Source organism: Pelodiscus sinensis, chromosome 3, assembly GCF_049634645.1.
Source record: "Pelodiscus sinensis isolate JC-2024 chromosome 3, ASM4963464v1, whole genome shotgun sequence".
NCBI classification, from domain to species: domain Eukaryota; kingdom Metazoa; phylum Chordata; order Testudines; family Trionychidae; genus Pelodiscus; species Pelodiscus sinensis.
This window is the reverse complement of record NC_134713.1, coordinates 186,051,494-186,076,146: the sequence shown is the minus strand read 5'-3', so window position 1 is coordinate 186,076,146 and position 24,653 is coordinate 186,051,494. Positions and strand designations below refer to the sequence as shown.

The 24,653-nt window shown below is 45.6% G+C and overlaps 1 protein-coding gene across 2 annotated transcripts in view; it reads left to right on the top strand.

Annotated features, from left to right (window-relative positions):
• The first annotated feature begins 24,039 nt into the window (after positions 1 to 24,039).
• The window catches only part of COMMD1 (copper metabolism domain containing 1), a 114,615-nt gene continuing 114,001 nt past the window's right edge, over positions 24,040 to 24,653 (top strand). The window contains exon 1 of one of the 2 annotated variants that reach the window (XM_075925619.1): positions 24,040 to 24,341. In XM_075925619.1, the coding sequence (XP_075781734.1) occupies positions 24,156 to 24,341 (186 nt within the window). In that variant the 5' untranslated portion in view covers positions 24,040 to 24,155. The remainder of the gene's footprint in view (positions 24,342 to 24,653) is intronic. The other variant, XM_075925618.1, reaches the window with a different exon arrangement.

The window sequence follows — 24,653 nt, the reverse complement described above, 5'->3', positions numbered from 1 at the left end:
ATCTTGTGTAGTCATTTGTACCAGCGAAAAGTGAGATCAAAAGGCTACTGAATCAGAGCAATAGTGTTTTACGGCTCCTTTTCACTGGTGAAAATGACTAGACGGGATGCAGGTCAATGGAAAATCAAGTCCCAGGCATCTAGGAAGAGTGTTTATTTTTTATCCCATTGACACATCCACTTAGCTAAAGTCATAGAATCATAGAATCATAGAATAATAGGACTGGAAGGGACCTCGAGAGGTCATCGAGTCCAGCCCTCCTCCCTCAAGGCAGGATCAAGCTCCGTCTACACTATCCCTGACAGATGTCTATCTAACCTGTTCTTAAATATCTCCAGAGAGGGAGATTCCACCACCTCCCTTGGCAATATATTCCAATATTTGACGACCCTGACAGTTAGGAATTTTTTCCTAATGTCCAATCTAAACCTCCCCTGCTGCACTTTAAGCCCATTACTCCTTGTCCTGTCCTCAGAAACCAAGAAGAACAAATTTTCTCCTTCCTCCTTGTGACACCCTTTTAGATATTTGAAAACCGCTATCATGTCCCCCCTTAATCTTCTTTTTTCCAAACTAATAAAGTTAGAATAACATAGTTAGAATAAAGAAACTATGAGCCGTCTATTACTTAGGAGTGATAGTAAATTTACCATCGTCAAGTCCTTTGACTGACAACTCTTGAAGCCAGGCATTGTCTTTACTATGTGGCTGTGTCTACATTGGTGCGATCTTTCGCAAAAGCAGTCGCTTTTGCGCAAAAACTTGCCTGTCTACACTGGCCGCGAGTTCTTGCGCAAGTACACTGACATTCTAATGTGTGAAATCAGTGCTTCTTGCACAAGAACTCTGATGCTCCCACTCAGGAATAAGACCTCTTGCGCAACTGTTCTTGGCAGGCAATACAAATTTCTTGCACAAGAAAGCCCTATGGTTAAAATGGCCATCAGAGCTTTCTTGCGCAAGAGAGCGTCTACACTGGCATGGATGCTCTTGCACAAAAGTACCTCTCTTGCGCAAACGCACATGCCAGTGTAGACACTCTCTTCTGAAAGAGTTTTTGCACAAGAACTCTTCTGCAAAAGAGTTCTTGTGCAAAATCATGCTAGTGTAGACGTAGCCTGTGTGTATGCAGTGCCTACCACATGGAGCCCTGATTTTGTATCAGGCCTTTAAGTGTTTTTGTAGTGCATATAATAAATAATATTGTCTAAGTTCACCATATACATCTTCTTTCTAGCATATCAAATATTTTTTCAGCAACCAGACTTTGATTCTGGTAAGTCCTTAGCAGTGCTCTACAACACTGTGATTAGACCCTGATGGACAATCTTTCACTGATATAGCCAGTATGATCATTAATATTTTACAATCTAAACTGAAAAAGGAAATTGAACATGTCCTCTGAATGAAACTGTCTGCTCCAACTTATCTTTTCCAGGCTTGTGGAAGACTGTGAGAGATGAAATAATAAGATGGGATGAGAAAACATCACCCTGTAAGAAAATGGTATAGGTTGTAAATCATAGGGACAAATGCATCTTGGAACATTCAGAGATTTACACCCTCAAAAAAACCTTAAAGCAAAATCTCAAGAATTGGCTAATAATAGAGATAGCTAAGCACTAGATTAGGTTCCCAATTTCCAAATTTCAACAATTTTTTTTCATTTGTGGAAAAAAGCTTTTTTTTTTTCTTTAAATTACTTTTTATTGAAGAATTTTAACCACCTCCATTTGCAGTACAGTATTTCCCGTTGGTACTAAATATAATCTAATTTAGGCTGTGGCTGAAAGGTGTTGCACAGCTTTAATTGATATTCAAATGCTTGGAGCAAGTTACAGCCTTTCCTCACCTAATGGGCTCAAAATTTTGCCTTTGGAATCAATGGCAGTTTTCTTACTGACTTGTACAGGAGCAGGATTGAACCCCTTAATGCAGTGGTCCCCAACGTTTTGGGGCTGCCGGGCGCCTGGGCGCGGGGCCGCTCATGCGCTGCGCATACGGGGGCAGGGCCACTCACAGGCCACATGACTGGGGGCGGGGCCAAGCATGCACCGCACGCCCACGGTCGGCACCAGCTGCCCAGGTTCCGCGCGGCCAGGGCTGGCGCGGGCACGCGTGGCGCCCCCGGGGCCGGGGCTGGGGCCGGGGCCAAGGCCAAGGCCATGGCCAGGGCCGGCAAGGGCACGCGCGGCGCCCCTGGGGGCGAGGGTCAGGGTCGGCACCGACACATGCGGTGCACCCGGGGCCGGGGCCGGCCATGCGCCCGGGGCTGGCACCTGCCGCACGCCCGGGGGCAGGGCCAGCCCAGATTGCTCCGCAGGCGCACGTAAAGGGCCCGGCAGGCGCCATGGCGCCCGCGGGCACCGGGTTGGGGACCACAGCCTTAATGTAATCCAAGCCCCTTCCTACATCCAAATCAGCCACTAGTTTACTTCCCTTGGTATCTCTGGCTACATCTACACAGCTTCCCTCTTCTGCAAAAGCTGTGCAAATGAAACACAGATTAGCATATTGCCACACATAATTAATTAGGAGCCATTTTTGCGCAAGAGATTTTTGCACAAAAAGGTACCATCTACACAGCGCTTTTTGTGCAAAAAAGCCCTCTTGCACAAGAGCCATTCTTCCTCAATTTTTCAGGAAGAATGGCTCTTTCATAAAAAACTCTTGTGCAAAAATGGCTCCTAATTAATTATGCAAATGAAGCACAGTAGTATGTAGCAGTATGGTAATCTGCACTTCATTTGCATAGGCTTTTGCAGAAGAGGGAAGCTGTGTAGACGTAACCCATCTGTCTAGTACCTGTCAGCAGGATGTCTTGAAAACTGTTGTGCTGAAAGAGAGAAGCTTTAGCATTATCTCAAAACTCTGAAGAATATGAAATATAATGGCAATTTAAAATGATCTAAATATTTTTTCTAGAGCTCACCCTCCCTCATGTGGGAATGCAAATGGAGAGCAATGAAAGAAATAGGCTTTATTTATAAAAGTAAACATTGCTTCAGCTTTAAATCCATGTTTGCATATATACATGTCTGTGTCATGTGAGGCTGAAGGCATGTACTCCCAAGGAACTGTTCTTATCTTACCTTTTGGGGTTGGGGATTTGAGATTTGTTCTCATCTCACTATTTTGGGATGGAGGATGTAAAGATCTTGCTTTACTATGTGCATCTGAGGATATATGCACTCAGGGTCCATTTTCTCATGCCTGGTTATGGTATATTATAACTCATGCCTGTAGTCACTACATCTACGGGATATTGTACGAAGAGAAGGTACATGCAGAGTCATGTTCCAGTATGAAATTCTGGCATAAAGAGATGGAAGCTGTAGCTGGTGTGAATTTACTTGTATTTCTTTTATTTGGGACATGTTGCATAACCCCCAGTATCTGTCATCCTGGGAGAGAAAGTTTATTCTGTACTGAGGCTAATATATTAACACAGAAGAGATGACTCCTGCCATGGCTGCAAACATAGGGCAGCACAACATTTACCAAGGTTTTCCACAGCCCATCCAGCTGTAGGACAGTAAATACAGTGTGTGTGTGTGTGTGTGTGTGTGTGTGTGTGTGTGTGTGTGTGTGTGTGTGTGTGTGTGTGTGTGTGTGTGTATATATATATATATACACACAGTATATTACAGCCAACTTGAGTCTAACAGGCAAATTTACAGCCAGTTTGAGTATCAGAGCTGGTGTGATTTACCACCAGCCTCTCAGTGTATTCTGTGACTGAAAACTATCCAGTTTAAGTCGATAAATGTTTGAAGGAATGAGACACAAGCAGAATAACTCAAGAGGCTTTATTAGTATCTATATAATGGACTGGCTGAGTCTCAACCCAGTCTCAGACAGAATTTGTTAAAACCACTTATTGACATTGTTAGTCCTAAGTGTAATTATTAAGCACCAAACTTGTAATGAACAAGCTTATTTATTGCTTCAAAGCTTGACCCTGACATTGCTCTGAGTTAGATCCAGACTGGGCTGGCTTGAGAAAGAGACTCTGGGAAAAAAGAGAGAGCTTCCTTTTAGGAAATAGAGGTCACAAGGTACTGTATTTAATTCTATGACATATGCCAGTGGTTCTCACTCCTTTTTATACTGTGGACCAGCAAACCCATTCACAAACTTTTGGTGGACTGGTGTCAAAGTCAGACACAGGACTCACAGATTTGTCCGACCGCTCTGTTTATTAGCAAAGCTGCTCTGCTAATACACTCAGAAAATGTGAGTGCCATACAAGGTTCAAACCCTTTGATTTGTACAGTCAAAATAAAGCCAAATTAGCAAGATTAAAAGGTGGCAAAACTTCACATGATTAGTATGAGGCTAGTCAAGTATCTTAATTTCCATATCAAGCACACAGCAATCTCCTGTCCATATCTCCCTGGTAATCTCAATTACTTTCTGCCTAATGTTAGAAAAAAAACTGCTCCCCCAGTAAAAAAGTTTGGCCAGGCCGCTCTTGTTATAGGGGGCTGCAGTACTCCTTGGGAGAAACCGGCCGCACTCTTCCTGCATACCATTGCCTTTAGAAAAAGGGAAGGTGTGAAAAGGGGAAAATAGCCTCAGACTCTCCCACCCGTCACCTTGGCGTGAGAACTGCAGGGCTTACCTGGTCGCATGAAACCTGCACAGTTTCGGCCCAAACCCTGGGACACAGACCCCCCCACTTGGTGACCATTGGGCCATATATGGTAATATGCAAGCGCAGGAAAGCGATGTGCAGATTTGGGGATAAATACCCATGGCACAGTTCGCTCTAGGAGGTCTTCGCAACACACGTACCACCGTGCGTGTGCCTTCCTGTATACTTCAAAGCGCTGCCGGCCTGATCAACCAACCAGCCACCTCCCACAACTCTCGGGCATAACCAAGGCCTTCGCAACCGAACCAATATCTTTGAAATGTTCCGTGTGCTGTGTAAGTTGGAATGTATTATTTGATTTTCTTTGTTGTATAAGCTTAGTGTTGTAGTTGTTTTGGGTAGTACATAGAGTTTGTAGTTATCACTCTTATTTAATTAGTGTAGCTGGATATTGTTAGAATAGAAACTATTCCCCTTGCCATTCCCATCCTTATATCTGTCCCAGCCAAGATAATGGAGCAGGTAATTAAGGAAATTATATGCAAACACTTGGAAGGTAATAAAGTGATAGGGAATAGCCAGCATGGGTTTGTGAAGAACAAGTCATGCCAAACTAATCTGATAGCTTTCTTTGATAAGATAACGAGCCTTGTGGATAAGGGAGAAGCGGTGGATGTCATATACCTAGACTTTAGTAAGGCATTTGATACGGTCTCGCATGATATTCTTATTGATAAAGTAGGCAAATATAACTTAGATAGGGCCACGATAAGGTGGGTGCATAATTGGCTGGATAACCGTAGTCAGAGAGTTGTTGTTAACGGTTCTAAATCCTGCTGGAAAGGGATAACAAGTGGAGTTCCTCAAGGGTCTGTTTTGGGACCCGTACTGTTCAATATCTTCATCAATGATGTAGATATTGGGATAGAGAGTACGCTTATTAAGTTTGCAGATGATACCAAACTGGGTGGGATTGCAGCTTCTTTGGAGGATAGGGACATAATTCAAAATGACCTTAGCAAGTTAGAAAAAATGGTCAGAGGTAAACAAGATGAGGTTTAATAAAGAGAAATGCAAAGTGCTCCACTTAGGAAGGAACAATCAGTTCCATACATACAAGATGGGAAGTGACTGTCTAGGAAGGAGCATGGCGGAAAGGGATCTAGGGGTCATAGTGGACCACAAGTTGAATATGAGTCAACAGTGTGATGCTGTTGCAAAAAAAGCAAATATGATTCTAGGTTGTATCAACAGGCGTGTTGTAAGCAAAACTCGTGAAGTCAATCTGCCGCTCTAATCTGCACTAGTTAGGCCTCAGCTGGAGTACTGTGTCCAGTTCTGGGCGCCACATTTCAAGAAAGATGTGGAGAAATTGGAAAGGGTACAGAGAAGAGCGACAAGAATGATTAAAGGTTTAGAGAACATGACCTAGGAAGCCAGGCTTCATGAACTGGGCTTGTTTAGTTTGGAAAAAAGAAGATTAAGGGGGGACATGATAGCGGTTTTCAAATATCTAAAAGGGTGTCACAAGGAGGAAGGAGAAAATTTGTTCCTCTTGGTTTCTACGGACAGGACAAGGAGTAATGGGCTTAAAGTGCAGCAGGGGAGGTTTAGATTGGACATTAGGAAAAAATTCCTAACTGTCAAGGTGGTCAAATATTGGAATAAATTGCCAAGGGAGGTGGTGGAATCTCCCTCTCTGGAGATATTTAAGAACAGGTTAGATAGACATCTGTCAAGGATGGTGTAGACGGAGCTTGGTCCTGCCTTGAGGGCGGGGGCTGGACTCGATGACCTCTCGAGGTCCCTTCCAGTCCTATTCATAGAATCATAGAATCATAGAATAATAGGTCATGTTCTCTAAACCTTTAATCATTCTTGTCGCTCTTCTCTGTACCCTTTCCAATTTCTCCACATCTTTCTTGAAATGTGGCGCCCAGAACTGGACACAGTACTCCAGCTGAGGCCTAACTAGTGCAGAGTAGAGCGGCAGAATGACTTTACGAGTTTTGCTTACAACACACCTGTTAATACAACCTAGAATCATATTTGCTTTTTTTGCAACAGCATCACACTGTTGACTCATATTCAACTTGTGGTCCACTATGACCCCTAGATCTCTTTCCGCCATGCTCCTTCCTAGACAGTCGCTTCCCATCTTGTATGTATGGAACTGATTGTTCCTTCCTAAGTGGAGCACTTTGCATTTCTCTTTATTAAACTTCATCCTGTTTACCTCTGACCATTTCTCTAACTTGCTAAGGTCATTTTGAATTATGTCCCTATCCTCCAAAGAAGTCGCAACCCCACCCAGTTTGGTATCATCTGCAAACTTAATAAGCGTACTCTCTATCCCAATATCTACATCATTGATGAAGATATTGAACAGTACAGGTCCCAAAACAGACCCTTGAGGAACTCCACTTGTTATCCCTTTCCAGCAGGATTTAGAACCGTTAACAACAACTCTCTGACTACGGTTATCCAGCCAATTATGCACCCACCTTATTGTGGCCCTATCTAAGTTATATTTGCCTAGTTTATCAATAAGAATATCATGCGAGACCGTATCAAATGCCTTACTAAAGTCTAGGTATATGACATCCACCGCTTCTCCCTTATCCACAAGGCTCGTTATCTTATCAAAGAAAGCTATCAGATTAGTTTGGCATGACTTGTTCTTCACAAACCCATGCTGGCTATTCCCTATCACTTTATTACCTTCCAAGTGTTTGCATATGATTTCCTTAATTACCTGCTCCATTATCTTCCCTGGGACAGACGTTAAACTGACCGGTCTGTAGTTTCCTGGGTTGTTCTTATTCCCCTTTTTATAGATGGGCACAATATTTGCCCTTTTCCAGTCTTCTGGAATCTCCCCTGTCTGCCATGATTTTTCAAAGTTCATAGCTAAAGGCTCAGATACCTCCTCTATCAGCTCCTTGAGTATCCTGGGATGCATTTCATCAGGACCTGGTGACTTGCTGACATCTAACTTTCCTAAGTGATTTTTAACTTGTTCTTTGTGTACCCTATCTTCTAAACTTACCCTCTCTCTGCTTGTATTCACTACGTTAGGCACACCTCCAGACTTCTCGGTGAAGACCGAAACAAAGAAGTCATTGAGCATCTCCGCCATTTCCAAGTTCCCTGTTACTGCTTCTCCCTCCTCACTAAGCAGTGGGCCTACCCTGTCTTTGGTCTTCCTCTTCCTTTTAATGTATTTATAAAAGGTCTTCTTGTTTCCCTTTATGCCTATAGCTAGTTTGATCTCATTTTGTGCCTTTGCCTTTCTAATCTTGCCCCTGCGTTCCCTTGTTGCTTGCCTATATTCATCCTTTGTTAGTTGTCCTAGTTTCCATTTTTTATAGGACTCCTTTTTTATTTTGAGATCATGCAAGATCTCCTTGTTAAGCCAAGCTGGTCTTTTGCCATATTTTCTATCTTTCCTACACAGCGGAATTGTTTGCTTTTGGGCCCTTAACAACGTCCCTTTGAAATACTTCCAACTCTCCTCAGTTGTTTTTCCCTTCAGTCTTGCTTCCCATGGGACCTTACCTACAAGTTCTCTGAGCTTATCAAAATCTGCCTTCCTGAAATCCATTACCTCAATTGTGCTGGTCTCCCTTCTACCTTTCCTTAAGATCATGAACTCTATTATTTCGTGATCACTGTCCCCTATACTGTCTTCCACTTTCAAGTTCTCAACTAGTTCCTCCCTATTTGTTAAAACCAAATCCAGAACAGCTTCTCCTCTGGTAGCTTCTTCAACCTTCTGAAACAGAAAGTTGTCTCCAATGCAGTCCAGAAACTTATTGGATAGCCTGTGCCTCGCTGTGTTAGTTTCCCAACATATGTCTGGATAGTTGAAGTCCCCCATCACCACCAAATCTTGGGCTTTGGATAGTTTTGTTAATTGTTTAAAAAAGGCCACATCCACCTGGCTAGGTAGCCTGTAGTAGACTCCTAGCATGATATCACCCTCGTTTTTTACCCCTTTTAGCTTAACCCAGAGACTCTCTACACAGCTATCTCCTACGTTCATCGCCACTTCAGTCCAAGTGTGTACATTTTTAATATACAAGGCAACCCCTCCTCCCTTTTTTCCCTGTCTGTCCTTCCTGAGCAAGCCGTACCCTTCTATACCAACATTCCAATCATGTGTCCCATCCCACCAGGTTTCTGTAATACCAATGATATCATAGTTGTATTTCTTTGTTAGCAATTCCAGTTCTTCCTGCTTATTACCCATACTTCTCGCATTTGTATATAGGCATCTAAGATACTGATTTGATCTTGCCTCCCTGTTGTGCCCTGACCCTCCTTTCTCCTTGCCATTATAGGCTGTAGTCCCCCCCCATTTCCAACCCATCTCGCAGTCCCGCACATTCAGCACTTACCTGTGGGCTTTGCTCACCTGCCCCCGTCGAACCTAGTTTAAAGCCCTCCTCACAAGGTTAGCCAGTCTGTGTCCTATTATTCTATGATTCTATGATTCTATCTCTGACACGTTTAACTAGAAATCGTAGAATAAATATAATAAATACTGTAAATTCATTATTAACACGGTCTATTTAAAATCTTAGAATAAATACTATAAATTCATCACTGTCAGGGTACGTCTACACTACAGCGCTAATTCGAACTAACTTAGTTCGAATTAGTTAATTCGAACTAAGCTAATTCGAACTAACGCATCCAGACTAAAAAACTAGTTCGAATTAGCGTTTTGCTAATTCGAACTAGCATGTCCACATTAAGTGGACCCTGAACCGGGGTTAAGGATGGCCAGAAGCAGTGCCGGCAGGGCATCAGATGAGGACTTAGAGCGTGGAGCTGCTGCCTCAGGCTAGCCGAGGGCTGTGCTTAAAGGGACCCGACCCCCACCCCGGACAGACAGTTCTCAGGGGTGCCCCGCTTGCAAAGTAGTCCTGTCTTGGAGTGCCCTGAGTGCCCACACTGGGCACATCACAGCACTCGGCCATCAGACCGGCTGCACTTGCCGCAGGCTGCCATCTGGGGAGAGGGAGCAATTAGGGGGCTGCAGGAGAGCTTCCACCCCGAGAAGCCCGCAGAGCCAGCCCAGTCCACCCCATCGGGGGCTCGTACTCCATTCCTCCCTCACTTCCTTCCACTTACCCTTCCCTAACCCCCCTTCCTGATGTACAAAATAAAGAAAACGTGTGGTCAAAAATAGAAACTCTCTTTATTGAACAAAACTCGGGGAGACTGGAAAAAGGAGGTGGGAGAGGGGAAGAGAGAGGGTGGAAGAGTGGAGGGCAACTAAAATGATCAGGGGTTGGGAACAGGTCCCATATGAAGAGAGGCTAAAGAGACTGGGACTTTTCAGCTTAGAAAAGAGGAGACTGAGGGGGGATAGGATAGAGGTCTATAAAAGTATGAGTGGGGTGGAGAGGGTGCATAAAGAAAAGTTCTTCATTAGTTCCCATAATAGAAGGACTAGAGGACACCAAAGGAAAGGAATGGGTAGCAGGCTTCAAACTAGTAACAGAAAGTTGTTCTTCACAAAGCAAAGAGTCAACCTGTGGAACTCCTTGCTGCAGGAGGCTGTGAAGGCTACAACTAGAACAGAGTTGAAAGAGAAGTGAGATAAAGTGATGGAGGCTGGGTCCATGGAGTGGTATTAGCCAGGGGATAGGAGTGGTGTCCCTGCCCAAAGTTTGTGGAAGGCTGGAGAGGGATGGCATAAGACAAATGGCTTGGTCACTGTCGTCGGTCCATCCCCTCCAAGGTCCCTAGGGTTGGCCGCTGTCGGCAGACAGGCTACTGGGCTAGATGGACCTTTGGTCTGACCCAGGACGGCCATTGTAAGCTCAGGGCTCAGGGTCGGGGGTCTCAGTGGACCACCTTGATTTTCATGCACACCTGCTCCTGGGTGGCCAGGCTGGCAGCTCTCCTGCCCTAGAGGGCCACTTTCCTGTGCCTAGTGCGGAGGTTGTGGACGAGGTCCACGATGTCCGCACTAGACCAGGAGGGTACCCACCTCTTGCAGTCCCGGGCAAGCTCCTGGGAACTGCCAGCCTGGTCCCGGGAAGAGGGGGAGGGCTGGGGGGCATTGGGTGGCTGGCTCGAGCCGTGCCAGGTGCAGGGTCTGCTGGCTGGGTGCTGGCAGGCTTGCACCTGGCACGGGCACCGTAGCCAGCCCGTGCCCCTTTAACGGGTCCGGGGCTGGGAGGGGGGCAATAGAGTTTCCCTGGTGTTGCCCAGAGTGGCCACCAGGGAAAACTGGGGAGGGCTAGCCTCCCACTAGTTCGAATTAAGGGGCTACACACCCCTTAATTCGAACTAGTAAGTTCGAACTAGGCTTAGTCCTCGTACAATTAGGTTTACCTCGTTCGAACTAAGCGCTCCGCTAGTTCAAATTAAGTTCGAACTAACGGAGCGCTAGTGTAGCGCCTATCAAAGTTAATTCGAACTAACGTCCGTTAGTTCGAATTAACTTTGTAGTGTAGACATACCCTCATAAATAAATATCCTTTATTTGCTAAAACTGTCCACCTGGTTCTGTCCTTTCCCCCTTGGGTATGCATCATCGGACCTGTAGACTGCTTCTTTTTGCGCAAAAGCCTCTTGCGCAAAAAGCAGCCACTCATTAATTATGCAAATGAGCCTCGGTGCTATTCCACACTTAGCCTCATTTTCATATTTCGTGTTGAAAGCCAGCACAATGTAGACATAGCCTTCGAGCCCCTCACCCTCAGTGCACCCCAGCACTAGCCCTACCCCTGGAGCCTCTGGAGCCCCCAGTGCCTGCCCCATGCCCATCACCTAGCCCTGTGCTACCTCCCAGTCACCTGCTGAGCGCTGCTGCCCAGATCATGATTGCTCTTAGGCTGCCGTGCTGGGCTCCATGTGGCCCTCCCACTGTTCTTCCACAGCTGGAAAGACATCCTACCCTTGCCCAGCCCTGGTTTTCTGTGAGGCAGGGAAGACATGCCTCTTCCAGCAGTCATGGCAGGAGGGGAGGCACTGGGTGGTGAATCCCAGCCCCAACTCCCAGAGTTGCCGCAGCCTGGCAGCCAGAGGTTCACTGACATATGCTACTAATTAGCATGTTAAGGAGAAAAAAGCGGGCAGACCTCCCAGCTGTGATACTTTGGTTACTGTAGCCTATAGGGCTAACATGGTCACATGGAAGCGACTGTCTAGGAAGGAGCATGGCGGAAAGAGATCTAGGGGTCATAGTGGACCACAAGTTGAATATGAGTCAACAGTGTGATGCTGTTGCAAAAAAAGCAAATATGATTCTAGGTTGTATCAACAGGTGTGTTGTAAGCAAAACTCATGAAGTCATTCTGCCGCTCTACTCTGCACTAGTTAGACCTCAGCTGGAGTACTGTGTCCAGTTCTGGGCGCCACATTTCAAGAAAGATGTGGAGAAATTGGAAAGGGTACAGAGAAGAGCGACAAGAATGATTAAAGGTTTAGAGAACATGACCTATGAAGCCAGGCTTCATGAACTGGGCTTGTTTAGTTTGGAAAAAAGAAGATTAAGGGGGGACATAATAGCGGTTTTCAAATATCTAAAAGGGTGTCACAAGGAGGAAGGAGGAAATTTGTTCCTCTTGGTTTCTGAGGACAGGACAAGGAGTAATGGGCTTAAAGTGCAGCAGGGGAGGTTTAGATTGGACATTAGGAAAAAATTCCTAACTGTCAGGGTGGTCAAATATTGGAATAAATTGCCAAGGGAGGTGGTGGAATCTCCCTCTCTGGAGATATTTAAGAACAGGTTGGATAGACATCTGTCAGGGATAGTGTAGACGGAGCTTGGTCCTGCCTTGAGGGCGGGGGGCTGGACTCGATGACCTCTTGAGGTCCCTTCCAGTCCTATTATTCTATGATTCTATGATTGCTTATAGATACATAGATTATTTCCTTATGATTTTGATTATACGTTTATTATGGTAAGTTACAGTAGGTTTATAGTGGCAGTTTGGCTGTATCTCGAGGGACTTGTAGGCCACATTCTGTATGTTGAGCTAAGGCAAAGCTACCATACACATTCCTGGCACCTTTCACCCAGATTGGAAAGCCAATGCTTAGTTATTCAAGATCTTTCACCTAGTTAAAACAACCTTCAATGGCATCAGGGCTTTCAAAAATACCCTAAACTTAGCAGGTCCAGCATTACTTGGAAAAACCCCAAATAACTGGTTAAGACCAGACTAAAAACCAGGTAGGAGAGAAATAAATGCCATACATAACCACAAAAGGCCCAGGGTAAATAATAAGTTGAGATCAGTGATATACTGAGCTATAGGAAAAAAGACACTTCACCGTTAGTAAGGTGAGGAAATGCAAACAAGGAGAAAAAGGAAATATTCCTTAATGAATATGTATGAAACATAATAATGCCAGCATAACATATTATAAAAGTGGCAATCTAGCCTGGAAGTGGTAGGAGAAGACAATATAATCTTTGGGACATGCCAGAATTGTGGCCATTGGTGAAGATGGCACAGAGAGGGTGAACCACTATTTCAGTGTATAGCCTGGTCTATCAGCTGGGGGGGAAAGAAAGTGGGGGGACAGCCACCCCACATCTTGGCTCTGCATTGTGGGCATGTGTATGTGAATTCATCGCCCCAAACATTCTGCCCACCAGTTGTATAGAACTCACCGGGCAGGTTTTATGCAGACTGAATGGATGTAATCCTAGGTTAGATTGTGGCATAAAACATATAAACCGGCAGAGATTAAATTAAAGAAGAACTAGAAATGGGCAGTGCTATGAAAAAATATATTTTAAAATTATTTGGAACAATTAAGTGCAGCCTATTGTTGGACTGTATAACTTGCTAATCTAATTATTCCTACCCTAATGGTCCCTCCTTGTTTGCTAGATTCAACTTGTTACATCTTGTTTTAGGTTGCAAACTCTTTGGAACAAGCCCATTGTCTTCCTAAATATTTTTGTTCTTCACAAAGCTCAAAGTTCCCCTGTTTGGGAACTTTGGGCATTACTGTAGTAATAAAAAGCGATCATCGTCTTTGATAACAGAAATTGAAGAGAAACATGTTTCTTCATTAATACTGTCAGATGGGTTTTGCCAAACTAGTTACGTGTGTGACCCTTTTGAGATTCATGAAGTTCTGTTGATTTTCAGCACAGTTGATAAAACACAGAGATGAAAAGTACTTATTTCACAGTTTATGCTAGATAAAACTAATTAACTATAAATGTCAAGTAGCCACAATTTAATTAATTCTGGTTCATTTATCCACCATAATTAGATTTTTTTTCACAATGCAGCTGTCTTGTTTTCCAAAAGTATATCTAAAGAAGCATAACATGCTGCACAGTTTTTCAGATAAGAGGACCAGGGGAGGCAGGATGGAGACAAACAGCAATAATTATAATCATGACAGAATGATTTAGCTCTGAAATAACAGGAATATAAACATTGCTCCTGATTGTACTCTCACTCTTGCTGGTGTAACTCCTCTGACTGATTTACAATGGTGTAACTGTGAGCAGTATCAAGGCACTGTACTTGTAAGCGATTATTAAAAATATGAATTAACTGAAAACACTGACATTTCAGATGAGCATGATATTTAAGCTGATCAATAATACATTTATTTATTTTAGTAATTATCAGACAGCCTCCATTATAAAGCACTTTCAATATTATTTTTCCATTTCATTCTGCATTTTTTTTGGTTGCCTTTGAAACTGCTACTGCACATTTAGCTAAGGTTTTCTTAGAACTTCTCATAGTATCACCTGGATCTTCTTTCTGAGTAGTTACAGTTAATATGTATAGGTGGTTCAAATTAGGCCTTCTAATATACGTGTCAGATTATTGCTTCCAAATGCCTTGCGTTTGTCAACAGTGAATTCATTTGCCATCTACCCATAATCTGTAAATCACTGCTGCCGCATCTGAGCCGCCTTGTAATTTACATTCACAGAGAGTATTCTGTCTAACAATCACTGATCATTGGGCACTCCAATTTTCTGTTTGTATCAACAGGTTGAATATAGATCATTAAAATGTGCGACTTTCAAGGGACATTTTCTGTCTAAAATTCTAGGATTCATGCATATTACATCTTTCTAGGTATAAAAGTAAAGTGCCTGCACAAAATGATTTAATATAATTTCTGCTGTGGTATTTTTATAGGCTTCATTTTATTTTAACTTGAAATGCTCACTGCTAAACAACTGAGGACGGATGGGGGAAATTTGTCATGTTATCTTTCCTCTTTGTACCTCAGAGCAGAGCAGGCCAAATGTGGGACCAAAAATAAGGAGCATCCTAAAGTTGACGACAACAGGAAACAGCAATCCATCAATGCACTCAAACACATGCTTCCTTTCAACATGTGAATAGTCCCATAGGTGAAGTATTAATAATTCTATACTCTTTAAGTCACTGCACTGCAGTAAGGAAAAGCAGAATATCCCACTGCATATATGTGGAAGAAAAGAACAGTTGCAAAGATTGAGGATGCTATGAAACACTCACCATTGAAAACTTCATTAAATACATCCTATGATTAGTATTTTATTTCTTTCAGAGAAATACATTTAATTTTAAGACAGAAGTTAAAAAATCCAAGGCCAACTTTATTGCAGGTTTCATAACAAATAAAATACCTGGTTTTCACAGTCCTGAATATTTTTGAAGAGGTTGAATAGGGCACAGAATAATGACTAAATATAGAAGTGTAAGAATCGTATCCTCTTCAGTTTTGCTTCTCCCAGCCTAACTATCTGACTCTCTTACAAAGATATGTGTCCATTAAAAGCAAGAAGTACATTTTCAGCTCATTTTATGAGTGATGCATTGGTATTGTTTAGTAAGTTTCTACAGTCATATAGTTAAAGAGTTTAAAATCCTTACAACAGTTAAAGCTTTAAGAGACTTTACCAAAAAAGAATGTTCTGGCTGAATATAAGAGCACTGAAGCACTGTAATGCTCTTTGTTTCAGGATTAAGGAAACTAAACATAATAAAAAATAAATCTGGAAAAACTTGAGGAATGAATATCACTCTTAATGAGCTGGCAAGCACAATGTGAAAACCCACCTAAATAGGGAAAGCCAGAGCTTTGCTGCTTTATCTTCATTCAAATTCATGGAAGAATAAATCAACAGTGGGTAAAAAGCCTCTGAGCAAGCCTGAGTATGACATGCTGCACTACAGGAATTATGAAAGCTATGAATTTTTCTTTACTTTGTGTTTGCGTTTCCTTAATTTAAACTGTCCAGAGAGAAATAAAAGGTTCCTTTATAGGTTGTTTATAATGAGCAGATAGAAAGATGTTTTGTTATAGTAACTATCAAATTACTTTAGCTCTGATGATTAAATTAGAAATAAGGTATTGTCAACTGTGTTACATAACTCGTAGTTATGTGAACTATGGTATTAATCAGCACAAAGAACAGCACATGTATAGCCCAGATGGAAAAACTGTTCTAGTGGGTTGTTCATTCTTGGATTTCAAATAATATTTCAGCTCCAAAAACTACTTCTAGTGCCGTCAATAAGGAAAAAAACAAAGATTCTTTAAAAAATCAAAACTATACAGGCAGTCCCCGACTTACGCGGATCCGACTTATGTCGGATCCGCACTTACGAACGGGGCTCTCGCCCCGGAGGTCGAGGTAGCGGATTGCTACCTGCGAGCTCCGGGGCGAGAAAGCCCCGTTCGTAAGCTGCTCCGGTGCCCCTGGTCTGCTGGAGACCGTCTCCAGCAGACCAGGGGCACCGGGCGGGTTCCCGCGCTTCTGAGGCTTTGCCAGAGCAAAGCTTCAGGAGCGCGGGAACCGCCGCTGCTGCCGCTTGAGACCAGGTGCCTGTGGTCTGCTGGGGACCGTCCCCAGCAGACCACAGGCTCTGAGACTCAAGCGTCAGCAGCGGGCGGGTTCCCGCGCTTCTGAGGCTTTGCCAGAGCAAAGCCTCAGAAGCGCGGGATCCACCGCTGCTGCCGCTTGAGACCGGGTGCCTGTGGTCTGCTGGGGACGGTCCCCAGCAGACCACAGGCACCAGGACTGAAGCCGCAGCCGCGGGGGGGTGGGGGTCCCACGCCTCTGAGACTTTGCCAGAGCAAAGCCTCAGAGGTGCGGCACCCCGCTGCCGCTGCTGCTCTGCTCCCCGTGTCCCTGGTCTGCTGGGGGGGGGGCGCGGATAGTGTGCCCTCCCCCCCCCAGCAGACCAGGGTTTTGTTTTGGACCCTGGAGCAGAGCAGCTGGGGCGCTGCGGATTGGTCCTGCAGCACCCGCTCTGGGCACTACTGGACCAACCCTGCAGCACCCCAGCTGCTCTGCCCCAGGCGTCCTGATTCAGCCGCTGCTGGTCAGTTTCAGCAGTGGCTGAATCAGGACACCTGGGGCAGAGCAGCTGGGGTGCTGCTGGGTTGCTCCAGTAGCGCCGAGGAGCGGTGCTACTGGAGCAACCCAGGAGCACCCCAGCTGCTCTGCCCCAGGCGTCCCCAAGTCAGCCGCTGCTGAAACTGACCAGCGCTGACTACAGGAAGCCCGAGGCAGAGTTGCTCTGCCCCAGGCTTCCTGGAATCAGCGCTGATCAGTTTCAGCAGCAGCTGACTTGGGGAAGCTTGGGGTTCTTAAGTTGAATCTGTATGTAAGTCAGAACTGGCGGTCAGTTTCAGCAGCGGCTGAATCTGGACGCCAGTTCCGACTTACATACAGATTCAACTTAAGAACAAACCTACAGTCCCTATCTTGTACGTAACCCGGGGACTGCCTGTATATTGAAATTTGTGTGGAGCATCTGTCTGGTATGATTTAAATTTGTTCTTTGCTTGTCTTGAATATAGCATTATATTTGCACACTGTCTCATATATGACACACAGCTATAAACAAATAAAAGATCAGGCTGTTCCATTCCAACAGTAAATAGGATTAAGGGTTTGGGCTTTTTGTTTTTGTATTCAACTCATTCCTTATCCTTTATATAGTGAGTTTATTAAAATCAATACATTGGTTGTTTGATTTCCAGGAAAACTCAAGATAGGTTCTGAATTTGAAGTAAATGCTACTTTTCCAAACTATAACAGGAAGCAGCAACTTTGCTTGCCTAATGCTCCCATACTGGTGAACAGAGAAGAATTTCACAGTGTTTGTATCCAAACGTTGCCCTCATTTTTAACAACAAACTCCTTATGAATGAATTTTTCCCCATGGACAGCCTCTTGATATGTAACCAGGCTAAACCCTTGCAACATTAAATCTCTTCTGAAAAATAGCTCATTCATACAAACTGATACTTTTGCGTGCAGAATGCACCCCACATTTACAAAGGATGCAGCTGAGAATCTCTTCTCTGTTTTTATTCCTGACCTAATGTTACCACAGTCAAAAGAATCTAAGATTTTTTTCAATGATCAGATAAACTGTATTTCCAATCTTTCCAAGTAAACAAACAGAGGTTGTCTGTTAAATGTTGTCTGTTTGCTTTTTCACATTACTACCAACAGTTCATTTCTAGGGAGGTGGTGGTTGTGGAATCCATCACCGGAGATATTTAGGAGCAGGTTGAGTAAACATCCATCAGGGAAGATCTAGAGATGCTTTTGAGTGGCATGGAACAGGAGCTCAGCACCCCCTCATCCTTCGTGCAGTGGGGAGCCCATGCTGCCACTAGAGCCCTCCCTCTTTCCCTGTGTCTGGGGCCAGCCCCGGGGACTGCATGGCCATGGTGCCTCTAGGGCCAGTCCAGGAACCATGTGGCCATGGTAATGGCGCCCTCGGGGCCACCACCCAGGACAGCTGGGAAGTCACCATATGGCTCTGGCCCCAGCTTCAGCCCTAGGGCATGGGAGTGCTGGGGAGCTGCTGTGGCTATGGCGATGGCTGCTGCTGCAGTGGGAGATCAGGCTGCTGTTCTTACTGCCATCATCACTGGTGGAGCAGTGCTGGAGACAGAGGCTTGTGTGCTGCTTAAAGTATCAAACGACGAACCTGAGATCAGAGAACTCAGCAAGGAAAAGCCAGGCCAAGGATCACACTACACAGTAAGATTTTCATCTTAATTTATTAATGAAGCTGCTAAAATCTAAGTAGGACTATTATTGACTTCTAAAAGTATCAATGGCACACAGACCTGTCAATAGAAGTGAGTAAGTTAAATCTCGGCACGCTGTTTCTGAAAGGTTGCCGACCCTTGATCTAGACCAGTGTTTCTTAAACTGTGTTCCGAGGCACACCGGTGTGCCACGAGGCAGTCGGAGGTGTGCCGCAGAGAACAACAGAGTTCAAAATGGCTGCCCTTAAAGGGGGAGGCAACCTCTTTTTTTTTTTTTTTTTTTTTGCCCAACTTTCCCTGACCTTTTGTTTGGTGTTCCTTGGTCTTAAAAGATTAAGAAACATTGATCTAGACAGTGTTTGGTCCCCACTCCTGCACCCTCCCTTCTATCCAGACTCCCAGCCTCCAGCCCACTCCTGCACACTACTTGTCCCAAACTCTCGAGCCCATTCCTACATCCTCTCTGTCTCCTACCCAGCCCACTCCTGCACACTACCTCATAAGACAGCCATACTGGATCAGACCAATGGTCCATCTAGCCCAGTATCCTGTCTTCTGACAGTGGATAATAGCAGATGCCCCAGAGGGAGTGAACAAAACAGGGAATCATTAAGTGATCCCTCTCCTGTCATCCATTTCCAGCCTCTGACAAACAGAGGCTAGCATTCCTACCTATCTTGTAATAAGTATTGATGGACCTCTCCCCTCCATAAATTTATCTAGTTTTTTTTTAGCCCTGTTAAAGTCCTGGTCTTCACAACATTCTCTGGCAAGGAGTTCCACAGATTAACCTCCTTCCCAGCCCCCACACCTTGCTCCTGCACCCTCCAGCCCACTCCTGAACTTACCAAATCTACTAGACCTAGGCCCCCAGAAGAGTTAATATGGCCCTGAAAAAAGCCTTGGCACCCTTCCCCACCCCCATGGGGCTGGAGTGCAAGGGGAAACCTGGTGCCCCGAGTTGTATGAGTGAGGTAAGGGTTTTTCTGCTTCTTATTTGGGGGTCTTTGTCAATGAGGGATTTTTTCCCCCTCTCCTTCTCACTTGTGGGGCAGACCAGGGAAGGTTTCCTTTTGGCTGCTTCTTATTTGCGTGTGGCCCCTGACCCCAAAAGGTTCCGCACTTGTTCTCTAAGTGGTCTTGATGCCACTAGATGGGACAGAACATCACACCCAGCTGGGGTGTGGGTTACATTTTCAATATATGCTACTTACCCTATTAAAGTTAATTTTTGCATGTGATTTTAAACACTGTCCACATCGAAGGTGGGATAGATATCTTAAGTTTTTAACTACAATACCACGAGAAAAATAGATGGGCTGTAGCAAAATAAAGAACTAACTGCAAGTGATTTGCTTTTGAAAAAGAATTTTATTGCATCTTCAATGGTCAACATAGTTCCATCACATTTGGGATTGCATAGAGATTTCCACCAATCTTGGTAGAGATTGCAGGGTTTGGTCATGTGAAGCTTTGTGTGAAGTCAGGAAAATCTGTAAAGGATCTACACTGCAGGGTTTTTGTGCAAGAAGTTTTCTGTGGAAGAGATCTTCCGCAAAAATGTCTTGCACAAAAATGCGTCTACACCTCAAAAGCACATCGCAAAAGCGATGTGCTTTTGAGCAAGAGAGCGACCACACTGCATGGATGCTCTTGCGCAAGAAAGTTCTGATTCACAGAATGGCCATCAGAGCACCTGTGCTTTTTGTGATAGGCTCTTTTTACGCAAGAAACCCCTGTGGACCATACACACGCACCTTTTTGTGCAAGAACTCTTGCACAAAAAGGATTTATGCCTTATAGAAGGAGGTATACCTACTTCGCAAAAAGCCCTCTGTTCTGTCGATTGACTGTAGATTTTCTTGCGCAAAAACACGCTTGAATTGTGGACGCTCAAAGGGTTTTTGCACAAAAACCCTGGAGTATAGACATAGCCTAAGTGTTTGCTGCACCCCAATGCAGATTGACTGCTGGTACCAGTGGTAGAACTTCCATTTTAAGTGGTGGCTTGTGCTCTGAGCACAATGCCTGCAGCAGCAAAGGGAAGATTTGTGCCATCCAGAGACTGGGTGCAGTATGCATGGTCTTCTCCCTGCCTGCTCAATTGAGTTTAGTGCCAACAGTGTTGCTGGAGCAGAGCATCTTGTCACTCAGAGGAGCCCAAACGCTGCCACTGTGACTAGCTTTTCTGCAGGCTCAGGAGGTGGTACCTTGTTACATCTGCCCCTTGCACATTTCCACAGAAGTCACTGGTGCCCTAAATGTACAGAGTCAAGACCGCTCCCTCCCAGCCTTTAGGGCAGCAGTAGAATTAGCTTGGCTGGCCAGCTCCAAGCTGTCAGCCTTCTCCTCTGGACTGAAATTGAGACAATCTACCAGTCATTAAATATGACACCTATTCAGAGAAGGGGTGTTTACAGTGCCTCATATAGGCAAGTTTTATGAGATGGACGGAACTGCCTACAGAGAACTGCCATCTACAGCCAACTTCCCTCTACAGCTAAAGCCCTGTCCAGCACCCTCCCTTCCCCTAATCCTTTGTGTGTCTCATTCGTGTGTATCTCTCCCGCTTAATGAGATAATTAGTTCTTTGAGGCAGGGACTGCCATGTTAGTTAAGTGTCTAGAATAATCGGTGCCCATTGACTGTGGTCAGTAAGGTTTCAACAATATCTGTAATATATTTGAGAGAGTTTGTGTGTCTGACTGTTCATCCATCTAGACGTACTCTGTGTGCCTGTCTGTCTACTGCACCCCTCCCCCGGCTGTGCCCACTTCAACTCCACCAGCCAGGGACAAGCACTTCTCACTCGGCCCCAAGCTGCTGAAGTGAGAAAGGCCTGGAGTTGTCTTCTCACCCTGGGACAGCCTGCAGACTGAACTCCTCTTCCCCAGCCCCACCCCAGAGCAATAATTTAAATGAAGAAAAACAAAAATTATCTGAGTAAAGGATAGGGATGTAAGCGACTAGTCGACTACCCAATAAACATAGGCTTATCCGGTAGTCAAGTCACTGCTCAACTAGTTGCTCCACCCACCCCACTCCGCGCTGCCTCTGTATCAGAGGCAGCAAGGGAGGAGAGCAGGAGCCGGTGCCGGGGTGAGCTGGCTTAAAAGCCGGTTCCCTCCAGTACCGTTGGAGGGTTGGGGGGAACAGGGGAGTCAGAGGTGCAGCGGGGAAACGGCTTGAACAGGAACTCAAGCAGTCCCCACTTGTGCTGGGTCTTGACTGCTAAACCTCTTTTTTTGAAATGTAATAGGAGCCCTGCCGGGTTCTTGCTACATTTCAAAAGCAGAAGCTCTGCAGTTCCCTGCTGTGCCTCTGCCTTTTAAATGTAGTAAGAGCTGCAGGTAAACCCCAAGCTCCTAAGAGAAAAACTGAAGAAGATCTCTGATTTTTTTCCCCAGAGCTTCCTCTATGAGATTTTCCACAGGAGGAGGTAATCTTTTTTGTGTGCAGTAATGTTGCAGTTGCATCAGATTTGGATCTCTTGACTAAGAAAGGGTACTTTATAATTTAACTGTGTTCCTTTGAACTTTACCCTTATTTTTACAGATTTCGCAGGGCACATATAAGGTCAGGAGAGATTAATTGGAAAGGATGATAGTGTTTTGGTGAAAGATTTTATGACACTGGGGAAATTACCTTAATTTTTGTCCTTAACCATGCAGCATACATATAACAGCATACATGCATTCTGAGCAAAAGAAGGCATGAAGGAGTCTCAAAGACACTACAACAATTTCCTATGTTTAATAAGGGTGTCATGAGATCTTTAATGAGCATGTAGAGAAAACAAGATTTTGCTAAGATCTATTACTTTCTGGAATTCAATTTTTCTCCATCAGAGGATGATGAACTGCAGTATCCCTGCCAAGTTTCACGTCTTTAATTCTGGGAAATGAATGTATTTTAAGCTTGATATTTAGACCACAATACCACCACCTGCTGCTGAATATTAACATATAGCTCTCTTTCTAACTTGGCACCTTTTAATGCTCAGATCTGGACAACACCAAAAAGTTGCTCCAACCAGACTGATTCATGGGATTGTTATCCCAGACCCATGCAGTAGGAAACTGACATGTTAATTCTTTGATTGTGTAAATTTGGCTTTGGTGTTGACATGGGGAACAGTGGAGTTTCAGGTCTGCTAGAATGGCTCAAAGGAATGGAAATCACCTTTCCCCAATGAAGCTCCAAAGTCACTGTCCAGTCTTCATCAGGAAATGTCAATGCAATATGCAGAGTAATAAATTGAGCAGTACAGGTTGAGCAAATGTTGCACTTAGAGAAATAGAACTAAGAAAATTTTGTTTGGGGGCTAAGGTAATATGTGCCACATTGATTGTGAATACAGAATTCATTTGCTGTCCCTACCTACTAAAATTATCTACCACATACACATAATTCTCTGGATGAGATATAATTACCAGCCTCAGTTGCTCATGCTAGTCCACTGGCCAGGTGGTCTAGAAACAAGGCGGGGAGCTGGGTCATGTCAGTGCACAGTGATGCTCCCGGATGATCATAGACCCAAAAGACCTGACCCATAGGGCCTGTCCTGTCCCATTACCCTAGGGCACTGTATGACCACAAGCCATCAGTTAACAGCAGAGGTGACTTTCTTGATCTTTTGCTTGATGAGGCATTTGTCTCTCTCTTCCTTAGATGGGTTCTTTTGAAGGGCCTGCATTGTTCTTCTGCCATCAAGATATGCAGGCAGCTGGTCACTGAGATGGGCTGGCATGGAAATTGGAGGGTGCGGGGGAGAGGAACTGATCCCATTACACACCCACCCACATTAACACTTTTAAATAAGATTACACTCCTCACACACCAAACTTTAAACAGAGTTAAGGCAATACAAAGTTTAATATGGGGTCTGTGCTCACGAAAACTCGTGATACCATTCACATATTTGGTTAGTCTATAAAGTACTACCAGACCATTTGTTGTTTTTTAAGTGTATCCTGTACAGACTAACTTGGCTACCCCCTGGAGCTTCTGCTTTATATCCGTGGGTATCCTTATCCGCAGCTGTGGCTACTGAGAGCTGTGACTAATTTTGGGGGATACCGATGTGGATACACATTTTGCAGCTATCCAGGACTCTGTCTATAAATTCATCTTTTGCTTCAGCTGGCCCCTGGGAATTGTCGCCTGCCTGAAAGGCTCAGCCCTGAAATGAACTGGCACACCAAGGAAAACACTGCAGGGAGAAGGGACTGCCCCACTGGCCCTGCAGAGCGAGGGGAAGGCGGCGGAGGGGGAAGCCTTTGTGCAGGCTTGGGTAAGGCTGGGGCTGGGAGAACTCCGGGACTGCTGGGGAGGGGGGCGGGGCCTGGCTCCTTGCGGCGCGCTGCAGGAGCCGCCAGGGGGCGGGGCTTGGAAGGAGGGAAGGCCTCGCTGGGGCCGGAGCCGCGCGCACAGGCGCCGGAAGGGGTCGCTGTGCAGAGCGCGGGTTCCGCTCCTCGGCGGGGTTTGTCCCCGCACGGCCCCCGTATCGTGTGGGGCCGGCGCGCGCTCTCCCCCCGCTGGCATGGCGACGGAGCAGCCCCCGCCCGAGGGCGCCAAGCCGCTGAGCGCGCTGCTGAACGGCATCGCGCAGGCCGCCTACTACGGCCAGGCGGGCATCACCGAGGAGCTGCTGCGGGGCCAGCTCTACCCCGAGGCGCCGCCGCACGAGTTCCGGGCCCTGCTCGCCAAGATGACCGGCGTCCTCAAGGTAGCGCCCCGGCCGGACAGACGGACGGGTTGGGTTGGAGGGCCGGGGGGGGGCGTGGGGAGGATGGACAGACGGACGGGTTGGGTTGGAGGGCCGGGGGTGTGTGTGGGGAGGATGGACAGACGGACGGGTTGGGTTGGAGGGCCGGGGGGGGGCGTGGGGAGGATGGACAGACGGACGGGCTGGGCTGGAGGGCCGGGGGGGCGTGGGGAGGATGGACAGACGGATGGGTTGGGTTGGAGGGCCGGGGGGGGGGCGTGGGGAGGATGGACAGACGGACGGGTTGGGTTGGAGGGCCGGGGGGGGGCGTGG